Source organism: Sceloporus undulatus, chromosome 4 (assembly GCF_019175285.1).
Source record: "Sceloporus undulatus isolate JIND9_A2432 ecotype Alabama chromosome 4, SceUnd_v1.1, whole genome shotgun sequence".
NCBI classification, from domain to species: domain Eukaryota; kingdom Metazoa; phylum Chordata; class Lepidosauria; order Squamata; family Phrynosomatidae; genus Sceloporus; species Sceloporus undulatus.
In genome coordinates this window covers 192,964,079-192,976,769 of record NC_056525.1, presented here as the reverse complement: position 1 = coordinate 192,976,769, position 12,691 = coordinate 192,964,079, and the positions used below count along the sequence as shown (strand labels likewise).

At 40.9% G+C, this 12,691-nt stretch overlaps 1 protein-coding gene across 1 annotated transcript in view; it reads left to right on the top strand.

The window, feature by feature from the left end:
• The first annotated feature begins 4,795 nt into the window (after positions 1-4,795).
• Positions 4,796-12,691, top strand: part of B4GALT6 (beta-1,4-galactosyltransferase 6) — a 25,371-nt gene continuing 17,475 nt past the window's right edge. Inside the window, exon 1 of the mRNA XM_042466404.1 lies at positions 4,796-5,285. Within this exon, the coding sequence (XP_042322338.1) occupies positions 5,165-5,285 (121 nt within the window). The 5' untranslated portion in view covers positions 4,796-5,164. The remainder of the gene's footprint in view (positions 5,286-12,691) is intronic.

Below are 12,691 nucleotides of genomic sequence, written 5' to 3'. Positions count from 1 at the left end.
GTTTGAAACTAATTGTCTGTCTTTTGGGATGTCTGTGTTATCTATACACTCTTCTCCAGCACATCTCAAATGAATTGATTTTTTCTTACCTGCGTTTTTAAATGTTCAGCTCTCACATCCATACAGTGATGGGAACAATGGAGCTTTATCACTAGGTTAAAAGGTTCCTGGAGCATTCCTGAAGCACGAAGGTGTGTTAGCCATCATGCTCTAAAACGTCATGGAGCATCCCACTTCTCTCCTGTCAATGAAGCGTTTGTGGGAGCAGCCATTTTTTAATAACGGAAGATCCCTTTATCAAAAATGGCTGCTCCATGAACGCTTCACCGACAGGAGAAAACGGGGTGCCTCAATGACATTTTAGAGTGTGATGCCTATCACACCTTCGCTTCAGGAAACTTTGCCAATGTTTTACTGATGGTAAGTGCCTCCGTGTGATAATCCCATAGGGCTGGACAATTCTGACTTTGGTGTTCGCTGTATAACTTACTCTTTAGCATCTTATCTAGTTTTTTCATTTCTGCTCCATGCATTCCTAGTCTTCTTCTAATTCTTGACCAGTCCACATTCTGATCATTGTTTGATCCCTGTTACAGAAACTCTTCACTATTTCAATTTCCCTCATTGCCTAGGTTGAATTATGCATCCTCCCCTCCCCTTTTGTGGCATTTTTTCTTTATGGTAGCATCAAGCCTGCCTTTGCATTTTCAACTTTGACTTTCCTTAGTAATTGTTCCAAATTGTGGTGTTTTCTGCTAGAATAGTAAAATCAAGAGTAAGTTAGTTTCCACTTTAACTTACTTTCTGATTAGATGTTTCTTGTTTTTGTTGATGTTGTTAATTAAATTAAATATTTAGGTTTTGTTTCTTTGTGATTTACTTTTAATTTTTATGGTGCATGTGTTTCCTGACTGGTGTAAGACAAATAGTAAAACACTTGAGGGGTAGGAAAGTACTAGGAATTCATGTCAGGAGAAAACTAGAAGTGAGTTTTATGAGTTATTACAGAAACCAGGAAACAAAAGCACTCTTAATGACCTCTGAGGTGGAGAAAAACACTGGACCTGATCCCCTTCCGCATAACCATTCCTTCTCCCTTTTGTGTCGTGCTTTTAGCTTGTACAGGGCAGGAACCGTCTAACTAAAATATTGTATGTACAGCGCTGGTAAATTACAGCGCTTTATAAATAAAGTAAAATAATAAAATATAATAATAATAATAATAAAATAATGTTTTGTCTGCATATCTAAAGTTGTTCATGTTCCTTCCTGTCATGTATACTCTTCTACCCCTCCTTTTCATTTTCATTTGCCTGTTTTCCCAGTGGTTGCAGCAGCAGCCTTGGGCTATTGCGGCGGTGGAGGGGGGCAGGGCAGGGGTGCTGAGACAGCTATTGCCCTCGTCGCCTCTTTGCTTCACCCACCACCTCTTGCTATCCTTTCCCCCCGAATTCTAGATATCCCTCCTAAATACAAATCCCAGGATTCTAAAGCATGGATCCATAGCAGTGAAAACAGAATAAATTCGTACTTTAATATAGAATGTATTTAAATAACAGACCCTCCTTCTACAGAAGCAACTCTGGACACTCCATGAAGATTTTTTTTTGTAAAGGATGAAAGGAACTGTCAATCTAACCACACTAACTTCCACACAAATCCACCCAAACCATTGACTTTCTGCTCAGCTGCAAAGCCCTGCATGTTTCCGTTATACCTAAAATATCTGGTTTGTGCTCCAGACTAATCTGCAACGATCATTCAGCGCTGGATTATAACTCTGGATTGGATTGACAATGAAACCCACTAGGTGACCTGTGGGCAAGTCACACTCTGTCCGCCTCAGAGGATGGCCATGGTAAACCCTCTCTTAAGAAACTTGCCACAAACATCCCATGATAGGCATGCTTTAGTGGTTTGAGCATGGACTATGACTCTGGAAACAATGTTAAAATCCCAACTCAGCCATCCATGCAAGGTGACCAGACATCCTCCTTGTCCAGACAACCTTATCCAGGACATATTCTCCATTCAACCAGGAAGAATTCCAAAATGGCCTCCATTTTGAGCATGCCTAAGAAATGCATGTTTTATTCCATAAGTGTTTTTAACTTTTAGTCTGGAATGCCCTACATTGTCTTGAATGTCCTACATTTTGTAGTGCTTTGTTTCCTCTTTTACAGTTAGGATACTGCTCCACCCTTGCCAATGGTAACCATTGTGGGCAGTCCCACTCTCTCATACTCAGAGGGTGACCATGAGACACCCCCCCAACAAAACTTGCCCAGAAACCCTTAGGGTCACCATAATTTAGAAACAGCTTGAAGGCACACAGCACAACAATCTATAGGTGGGCTGACCAGACATCCGCTTTTCCAGGACTGGTCATTCCAACCTTTTGTCCAGCAGAAATTCTAAAATGTCCTCCTTTTGAGCTGACTAGAAGTATGGATAACTAATAATATCGATACTAATATATAGTAAGAATTAATAGAATATAAATGATATATTTATATATTTATATAAATCATGCTCTTAGTCATGCCAAAATGGGACATTCTGAAATTTGTATAAACATAAAATTATAAATAACACACCACACACACACACACACACACACACACTGGAGTTTTTGCAAGGTAGGTGCCTAAATCCAGGCAGAAATGGGATTTAATCCTGGAAACTCCCACAAAAGCAGATCTTTTCAGACTCATTGGTGGCATGAGCATTAACGCGAAATAAACCACGCAGAAAGTGGGCAAAATTGGCTGCTTTTACTTTCAGGAGAAATGGAATTTTGATTCCCATTTCTGCACGGGATAAACCCGTAGGATAAACTCCATACATACATTATTGATATTTAATTTTATAAATTCATTATATATTTATGTAAATCCATGCTTTTAAGTCAGATTCAAGTGGAAGGCATGCGAATAGAGGAAATGTATATACAATCATAGAGAGTTGGAGGAACCTCTAGGCATTAAGTCCAACCCATTGCCATGCAGGAACTCATACATAACACCTAACACCCAACAGATGGCCACCCAGCCTCTGTTGAAAAACCTCCAAAGGAGAACAACCAGTGACCTATAAATAGATATAATATATGTTTATAATAATTTATAAAATATAAATAATATATAGGGACATCACTTCATCCTATTTCACCTCTATTGTAAAACATCAAGGACACTCCAGTCAATTTTATACTTCTTTCGGCTGCTGGGACACCAACCTAGATACAACATGTAATGTAGCCAGATTTTGTGCAGCTGCAGTTAAAATCTGTCAGGCAATGACCTCCGCACTACCCTAGCATTGGCCTGTTACAGACAGCCAAAATAAAGCTGCTTCGGAGTCACAGTGGAGGTATGGTGTTTTCAATGATGCATGCGTCCAAAAGTCCGAAGCCACACCAAAGCCATGCTCCCAGTCTGGAGTGTGGCTTTGGTGCGACTTCTGGACTCTTAGGATGCATGCATCATTGAAACACCATACCTCCACTGTGACTCGAAGCAGCTTTATTTTGGCTGTCTGTAACAGGCCATTATTAATCTTGCCCTGCTATACTGGATTTTAAAAAGATGTTTTAAATACTGTTTTTAACCTGCATTTTTACCTTGTTCTTACCATTACCTTCTATTATTCTGTATCCCCTTTTTACCTGTGCTGGTCTAGCACCCTAATAAAAATGAGCTGAACTGATAAATAATGTACACTCGTCCCTCCACATTCGCTGGGGTTAGGGGCACAGGACCCTCATGAATGTGGAAAAACTGCAAATAAGAAAAACACTATGGTTTTACCTAACAGAACACTTCTCTAGGAATCTCTAGGTCAACTCCGTAGTCAACATCTGCCAGACATTGACCATAGAATGGCGATGGAGGAGCTACAAATGCCTTGTGGAGTGTTCTCTCTGGGGAGTTTATCACACAGGGGACAATTGGAAGTATAGACAGTGATTAACCTGTGATAATCACACAATTGTGCTAATGGTTTTCACACATCATGTTCAAACTGGTATTATCCTGTGAATAACCTGTTATTATCGCATAATTGCACTAATTGTTTTCACACAACATTGAAGTGAAATGTGATTAAAGTACCATTAACCCAGGAATAACCAGGCAAGTTTCTGTTTGATTTCCGTGCTTGAGAAATTTCAGAGTAAATTCCGAGAAATCAGCCCTTCCCGCCCAACCCCCCAAAACGGCCCACCGAAAATACATCCCGTCATGGCTGTCCCCCCTTTTCCCTTCCTGTAGTGCCTTGCAGCCACCCCTGACCTGGAAGCCCCGCCCCTGACCCAGAAGTGCCGCCCGCTTCTGGGGAATTTGGAGGCATTCCGGGGAGCCAATCAGGGGATTTCCTCCAAGGGTGATTGGCAACGCTGAGATCTACCCAGACAATGCAACAACAACAACAACAAACACTGTATGCCCATGAGCATTGCAAAACTAAATATTTTAGAAATGTGTGCTTTCTCTTTTCTTTCTTTCGCATTGAACCAGGCTGGGCCGTGGCCAGGTACACCTAGTAGTAATTGTAATAATAATAATAATAATAATAACAATAATAATAATAATAATAGGCCCCCTTGGGAAAAAAGACCAATAGTAATGCTGGGGATAGGTGGAGGGAGGAGCAGGAAGAGAGGAAGGCCCCATGCCAGGTGGAGGATGGGCTCTATTATGAAGGAGGTTGCAGGGATGCTGCCTCTGCTTTCTGGTCCAGGGCGCACCTGCTGCTGCTTCCTTGGGCGCCCAGGTGAGGAGGATGCGCGCGCGCTCCCAGCAAAGCAAGAAGCAGCCTAACAACAGCTGGGTCCTTGCAAGACTGGGAAGATGTTGCTCCTGCCACCTCCTCCTCCTCTTCAGGGCTCCCCCTCAGCCTCCAAGAGGATGCCACTGCTGCTGGCTGCTGCAGGTGGGCTGAGGAGGAATGCCAGCCCTCCAAGCCCCCCGAGGCTGCCTCTGCTCCTGCACTAAGACCCTCCCCCCTTTTTGACCTCAAAGGGAGGGGGCTCCTATTATAGCAGCCCTCCTTTCCTCTGGGTGTCTAAGGTGCAGTGCCTGGGCTTTGGGTGGCGTTTGCCTCCCTATAAACCAGGAAAGGTGGACCCTGCTTTGGAGGAGGAGGAGGAAGGGGTTGGTAGAGGATGCCTCCTCGGTTGAAGCAGGGGCGGTGGGGGGTCTCCCCTCGCTCCATTTTCGCCTTCGTCTTCTTCTTCTCCTTCTCCTCCTCTTGCCTCTATTTCATCTACGTGGCTCCTGGGATAGGTAAGCAGGGGTTGCCTTGACACAGCTCTGAGGGGTGGGGGGCATTCGTAAGAGGAAACCTGCCTCACCAATGCTGACTGGTCTATGATGGTAGCCAGGGGTCTTCCTCAAGCACCAAGGAAGGCCAAGCAGACCTTCATGGGGAGGGCCTGATACCCAAGGAAAGCTCCAGACCCAGCCCTGCTCTCAGGGTCAATCCCTGCTCCTTGGCAATGCTCTAAACCTTGCAGTGGGTCTCAACCTTTTGGGCCTCCAGGTGTTTTGGACATCAATTCCCAGATGCCCCCAGTCGGTACACTCCTCGTTCAGGAATTCTGGGACTTTAAGTCTCAACAATCTAGAGGACCTTTTTATTATTATAATCATCATCATCATAGAATCGTAGAGTTGGAAGAGTCCCAAGGGCCATCCAGTCCAGCCCCATTCTGCCATGCAGGAACTCTCAGTCAAAGCATCCCCATTGACAGATGGCCATCTTAAAGACCTCCAAGGAAAGAAACATAGCAATGCAAAACCCAAAATACAGAACTTAATAATAAGTAAGGTATAAGGTAATGTACTCTTATTATTAAACTTTATTTATTATTTTTTAATTAAACTTTATGTATGAAGCACTGTGGATATTAATCTGGCTAACAATTTCCAACTCTCCCCTGGGAGCCAAAAGAAGAAAATACTGTACAGTATAAAATACAAGACAACAATAATACAATAGCCATGGGGGACTAGTCCCTTATACTCCCACAAGCATTAACTAATAATAATATTCCTCTCAGTTTAAAATAAATTAATTAAAATGATTATTATTGACTACAATGAGTATAAACATGGTGTAAAATATAAATATATCTAAGATCTTTTTTACTATTATACTTTGTATACCGTTATCCATATATTCATAAGCAATGTTGTTGTCTTTTTATCCTGACACATTAATATTTCCCCCTCCCAGTAGGTCATAGAATATCATTGGTTTGGCCTCGACTTGAGCATGATTTATAACTTCTATTCTTTCTTCGTTTGGCTTTTCCCCCTTCATAAATCCATTTTTTACACATAGTATTTGCATATTTACACATCTGTGCTTTTTTAAATAATCGATCACCATCCTATACTCATAGTCTTGTTTGATTCAACAGGGTTGCCACCTTTATGTAATTTATAATTACTATTTGCAATAACTATTTATCCTTATTTCCTAAATGTTTCTGTTTGTCATACCCAAAATTCTATGTTATATATCTATATATCTATATCTATCTATCTATAATTTTATAAATATCAATTAAACCATCTCATGTTCTATAATCCAAATAAAATAACAACATTGAGTTAGGCCACTTAGTTTTACAATTCCCCCCCCCCCCCAAAAAAAATCTAGAGGATCAAAAGGTTGAGAACCACCGCTCTAAAGGGAGGACATTTTTGGAATTCCTCCTGGACAGAAAGGTGAAATGGGAGGACAGGTCCTGGAAAAGGAGGACCTCTGGCCACCCTCTCCATGGACCTTTCCCCTCATGCCATGATTTTTGGGTGAATCTCTGAACCAGGGATTTTGGGTTAGTTGTGGGTGTGTGCCAACTGAGGTGAAGCTATCATGGGGCTTTCTTGGACAAATTTGTTCAGAGGAGGTTTGTCGTGGTCCTTCCCCTGAGGCTGAGAGAGTGTGACCTAATGGGTTAGATGGCCAAGGTGGGACTCTAATCCTGGCCTTCCAGTGTCCTAAGCCAACGCTCAAACCCAGTGGTCCTCAAACTCTACCCTTTAAGAGATTTTGGACTCCAGCTCCCAGAAGCCTCAGCCATGTTGGCCAATAATCTAGGATTCTGGGAACTGAAGTCCAAAATCTCATAAAGAGCACAGTTTGGGGGCCACTGCTCAAACCAGTGACTCCCCATTGCAAAATACAGTGACTGAGGTGATGGGGATGTCTGTGTCAAGGTACCATCTTGGGATGTCTATTTCCACATTTGCAAGTCATCCTCAGGTTTTAAGCTGACTGGGGGACCTCATAAAGAGCTCAGTGCTCTATGATAATGCTAAAGCATGTGATAACCTCCCATAAACACACACAAGTTGATCTAAATATTGAAGGCTTATTTGGCCTGTTTTTCAAAGGCATGGGTTGTTGTTCTTCTGCTGCTGATGTCAGGAATGTGCACTTGCCTGTAATGGTTACAAAGGCAGAGGAAGTGTTTTTTTTTAGGATGAGGATGTTGGAGTGTTAGCATCAATGCTTGTTTTGTAGATCTGTGTTTTCTCTCCTTGAGAAGGGGGGTGTCTTCTAAAATTGATGTACAGTATATCTCTATTGGTTACTTTGTAGAATCTAGATGTAGCAATAAAGCAAGTTTCTTTGTAAGTTTGCTAGCAATGTAGCCTGTTTATTTACCAGAAGCCCAGATATAATTGTTTTACCAAATACCCATTAGAATACATGCTTGTTGCTGTGTTGCTGCTGCTGCTAAACTTTCTTAACCACAAGTAACCAAAATCATAATCAATTTTCTAACAGAGAGGAAGATCTTCTTCTTAGAAAGTAAAACCATAAAATTGCTCCCATAGTCCCAGACAGTCGAGGGGGATTTTTAAAAATATATTTTAATATATAGGAGATTTTTAATATACTGTATAGTGTTAAGTTCATTGATATCCTTAATTTACCAACAGTGACAAAGTTCATGCATTTTTTTGGGAGAGGCTATTGAAAAGGGGGTGAGACCACCACTGAGAAGGCACTGTCTCTGCCACCAACTGTGCAGTAATGTTCAATAGTAGATCAGAGAAGAGGATAAGAGGCAGAGGGCAGAGTCATTCATTTCTCAGGCAGTCTCATAGGACTACAAGTGACCCTTAAAATAATCTGATCCCATTCCATTTAGGATTATTAAGGCCAAAATGGGGATAGGAATGACTAGGCAGCTGGTGTAGCTAGGAATAATGGTGGTGTTTACCATCTTTGTAGCCAAGAGAGTTCATTTTTAGTAGGTGTTTGCAGCATAGCTCCCTGGTCACATCATACATTTTTAATAACCTCCTTGATCACAACCTCCCAGAATAGTTCTTTCATGAGCTTCCAGAATTTTAAATTTTACACAGCACCTATTCAATTAATACATGGTCTCAATACAAAAGACTAATAAGAAGAACAACCCAGCCAAATTTGATTGTCACATTGATTTCAGCAGGCATTTTTGCTTCTGAGTAAGTGTATATAGTATTAGGGTCATTGTGAGTAATATTTTTGAGACAAACAGTCTGCAAACATAGGTCCAAAACACACTGCAAAAATAATCCAGTTTGAGACAGCTGTAAGTGCCCCAACTCAATGCTAGGGAATTCTGGGAACTGTAGTTTTGTGAGACATTTGGCCTTCTCTGCCAGAGAGCTCTGGTACCACAATAAACTACAATTCCCAGGATTCCCTAGCACTGGGCCAGGGCAGTTAAAGCAGTCTCAAACGAAATTATTTCTGCAGTGTGTTTTGGACTTTGGTGTTATTGTATAATGTAAGTGGAATTCCATTAAATTTTTTAATTCTGTATTTATGGTTTTGTAGGCAATGGATTGTGTGTACTTACATCTATTTGCAGGGCTAGGTTGGAAATACACTATTCTTGTCAAACTAGTCAAAAAGTATGTAGGTGATGGTGGCAACATTTAATATCAACTACTGGTAGTTACATTTTTGGTTGTCAACATTCAATTCTAATTAGCTTAAGTAATCTCAATTGGCATTATTGCCAGTTTTTTTTTTAAAAGTTAAATCTGTGCATGCCACAATGTGTGATATTGTTTGGATAACCTGTACAAGAGGCTACTGTGAAGACATAATATGGAGAAACAGAACATTATTCATTTGGCAAGAGGGCCTGCTTCTGTTCTTCCCTCTCTTACCATATAAAGAAATGTGGTGGACATTCCATCTTTGGAGGTCTTTAAACAGAAGTCAGACGTGTTGTGTATTCCTGCATGGCAAGGGGGGTTGGAATAGATGGCTCTTGTGGTACCTTCCATCTTTAAGATTCTATGGTTCTAGCTCTCTCCTCACTCTCAGTTGCCTGAGAAACAGAAAGTGATGGACTCTGTCCTAAGGCCATGTTGCGGCAGATGCTTCAGGGTCTGTTGTGAGTTCATTGCAAGTGGGAAAAGTGGATGCCAGTTGTGCTCACAGCAGTCTTGAGATGAGTGGCATGTGAGGCATGATTTGGAGCTTGAGCATGGTTTAGGCCTGGCTGGCTCTAGAGAAAGAAGAAGAGTGATGCTGTGCTGCTCATGATCCCTCAACATTCGGTGCCTAGGTCTAGACTGCTGCATGCCAGATGCTTAGAGGTTGAGAGCTGTTGACAGTAGTGCTGACTCACACTCTCAAAAAAGTGAAAGAACACAGGTTTTGTGGTGTCCTGTACAGTCCCAATACAGGATTGGACTTTGAACTCCCAGAAGTGGGATGTGCTATAAAAACCAGGACAGCAGGGAACACTATCTTGACCCTTCCCCTCCAGTTCATGTTGCACAAAGCTCCATAGCTCTCTACAGATGCTAACAGTCATTCTCTTCTTCTTTTATACTTGAGAATAGCCTGAGGACTGTTTCAAAACATTATGATGATGAATATAAACTGTAGGTTTCTCCCCCATGACTAACTCATGACTGCACTGATCATCATGTTACTTAATAGACTGAATGTGTTTTATATCATCCAAATAACAACAATGAAGGTCAGGTGTACATGAAGAGGATAAGAAATATAAAGGTACTGGGAACTTGTTATTCAAAAAACTAAACAACAAATCTAACATGGTATTCAAATGAAGCTGGGTGAATTGTAAACAAATTAATGTGCTTCATTAGATTGGGAAATGAAAACTAACAATAACAGGCCACTCACCATATTTCACCCATTTCTCACAAATCAGTAATTTTTAACTACCAGTAGCTATTCTCCTTTTAAACTTATATCAGTTTGCCAATCTTTGCTGTGCAAAACCATAGTTATTTTAACATGGAAGTAGATGATTTTGAGTGTGTCACTTCCTGTCTTCAACATACCTTTAGCCTGTGTTAAAACTATATTTTAATCATGTTACAGCTGAACTGGTCCAGAAAGAAACTTATTCAGAAAGAAACTTATTCAGAAATAAATATACACCACTTACACCCTTTTATCTCACTGTCATAGTAGTCCATGAAGCCATTTCACAGAAAGGGAACATGAAGAACACAGTAGTGAGACAGCTTAAAGTAAAGGTTGGTGTGGGAATAGGAAAGGTGCCTCAGGCAGATAACAGATGGGCAGCCAAAGCAGTTGGAATATATCACAGAACTAGTCAAAAGTAAATACAACTTGATTTAAATAATGGAACTGGGCAGAAGGAGCTAAGGTCTCTTGGACTAGATGACCTGAAAGGAGAGAAGAAGGTTAGCATCGACAAGATAGGAGAAAAGCAAAAACAGCTTAATGCTTACCTGAATAGGATTTCTGGTATTAGTTGGAGTTGCTATGTTGTGCATAAAGTTGCTTGGATAGTTATCAACTGTCTATGTGCTGTGAATGAAAACTGACAAGCATGCCCATTATTACCTATGATATGACATCATAGTGCTAGTAAGGTGATGTTGGAAGATCGTGGACTTATTGCATTATCTTCACAGAAGCTATTTTGTCTGGTATTTGAAAATTCTGTCACGCTTTGAATATTTTCTTTGGGATGGGGAATATGTGGTCCATGTAGACCCCAGGCCCACTTTTATGTTTCCCCAGACCTTCTACATGTCCTTCATTATCTCCTAACCCCCTCCATTTTACAAATAAAAATGATGTGATTTTTGGGACAACTTTTCCTGCAAACCATGCAGAAAGCCCCACAAAGACAAGAAAATATATAAAAACACTCTCACATCCACAATTCCTTCAGAGTCCCCCCCCCCCCCGTCCAAAAATACTCTGTTTTAATCACAGTCCTTCTCAGAATGGTGACCAGTAATGACACCATTTTGAGAGGGACTTAGATAATAATGAAGGCATTTTAGAGCTCTGTCCTACAGGTGGGGTTTTCAGGGATATTGTCCATTAGTCCCATACAGTTGCCCACCCCGGTTTACTTTACTGTTTTATTTTCTTTTACAGCTAAATGGTAGATTTTGATTTGTATTTGGATATACCTAACCAAGAGGAATTTTCTTTAAAAAATAAGCATGGGAAGGATGTAGGAGATTGTCATTCAAACAGGAAATCATGATGGTGCTTTTCGTTTCCTAGGAAAGTAAACCTTTCAACCCTGGTGGGTCTAAATCCAACATGAAGCTAGCATAGTGTTAGAATTCCTCACAGCTTTTCTGGCATGAACAAACTGTTTCTGCAGTTTACCAACCATCTGGAATAGATTTTAAAGGCTTTTATGATGTATGAGGATTTGCAGAAGTTCCAAGATTGTGCCCTTCCCATTTTTGCCCATGGAAATTGCTGTCATAGGTTCATTAACAGCATTCACAACTGGTACTTAATTCATGTACTTGTACTTTTCTTGCACAGCTGAAGCTCATTTCTGTTACTACCGCACAGAAGAAACATCACTTTTGCATGATTGTCCTGTGCTGTGTCATTAATATCTATAAGCAGGATTTCACATAGATCAGTAAACCATGTGATTATTTTTCTCATGGGAAGATATTTTTGTGTGTGGAAGCATCATGCCAGTGAGTTGTCCAGCCTGTGTGGCATTCTTCTTTCAGATGTTAATGTTGTTTCATGGGATTATACTTTGCAGAAGTACATCTGGTACTGTGAGACTATTCTGTGCTTGCATATTTATTACTGGACAGAGGACCAATGCGGTCAGCATTGATCATCTATTAGATCTGAGGGAGGAGCAGAGGCAGGAGCTATAAGTAATTCATTTCCTTTGGGTGAGGGAATAAAATAATGTTTGTGCTTGCCTCTAATTGGGTTATGAAAATGAATGAGGAAAAAGACTGATTTATTCTGTTTTACATTTTCTACATTTCACATCTGAAATTTTCTTAGGCCCCATTCTCACTTAGGCATTTGCCCCGGGTAGATCTGGGCAGATCAGGTAATCTCCATACCAAATCTCCCCAGAAAGAAGTTCCCACTATCTTTACCACAGTTGGTGTAATTTTACCCTGCAGATGTTCACACTCACCAAAGTAGCGGTTTAAGATGGAGCCCCTTTGTTGTCAATCAAATGATGACAATGGTGACGTGTCATGCAGTCATTCGTCAATGGCATGAGTGCTTCCCCCACCCTTTTTTAAAAAAAAATCTAGTGGCAAGTTTCGCATATTCTGTTAAATTGTCAATTGTCTCCATTTCCCCTCTGTTTGCTCCCCAAAGCATGATCCTCTTCTATGGGCTTTTCCCTCCGTTTGCCCCCAAAGCAAGA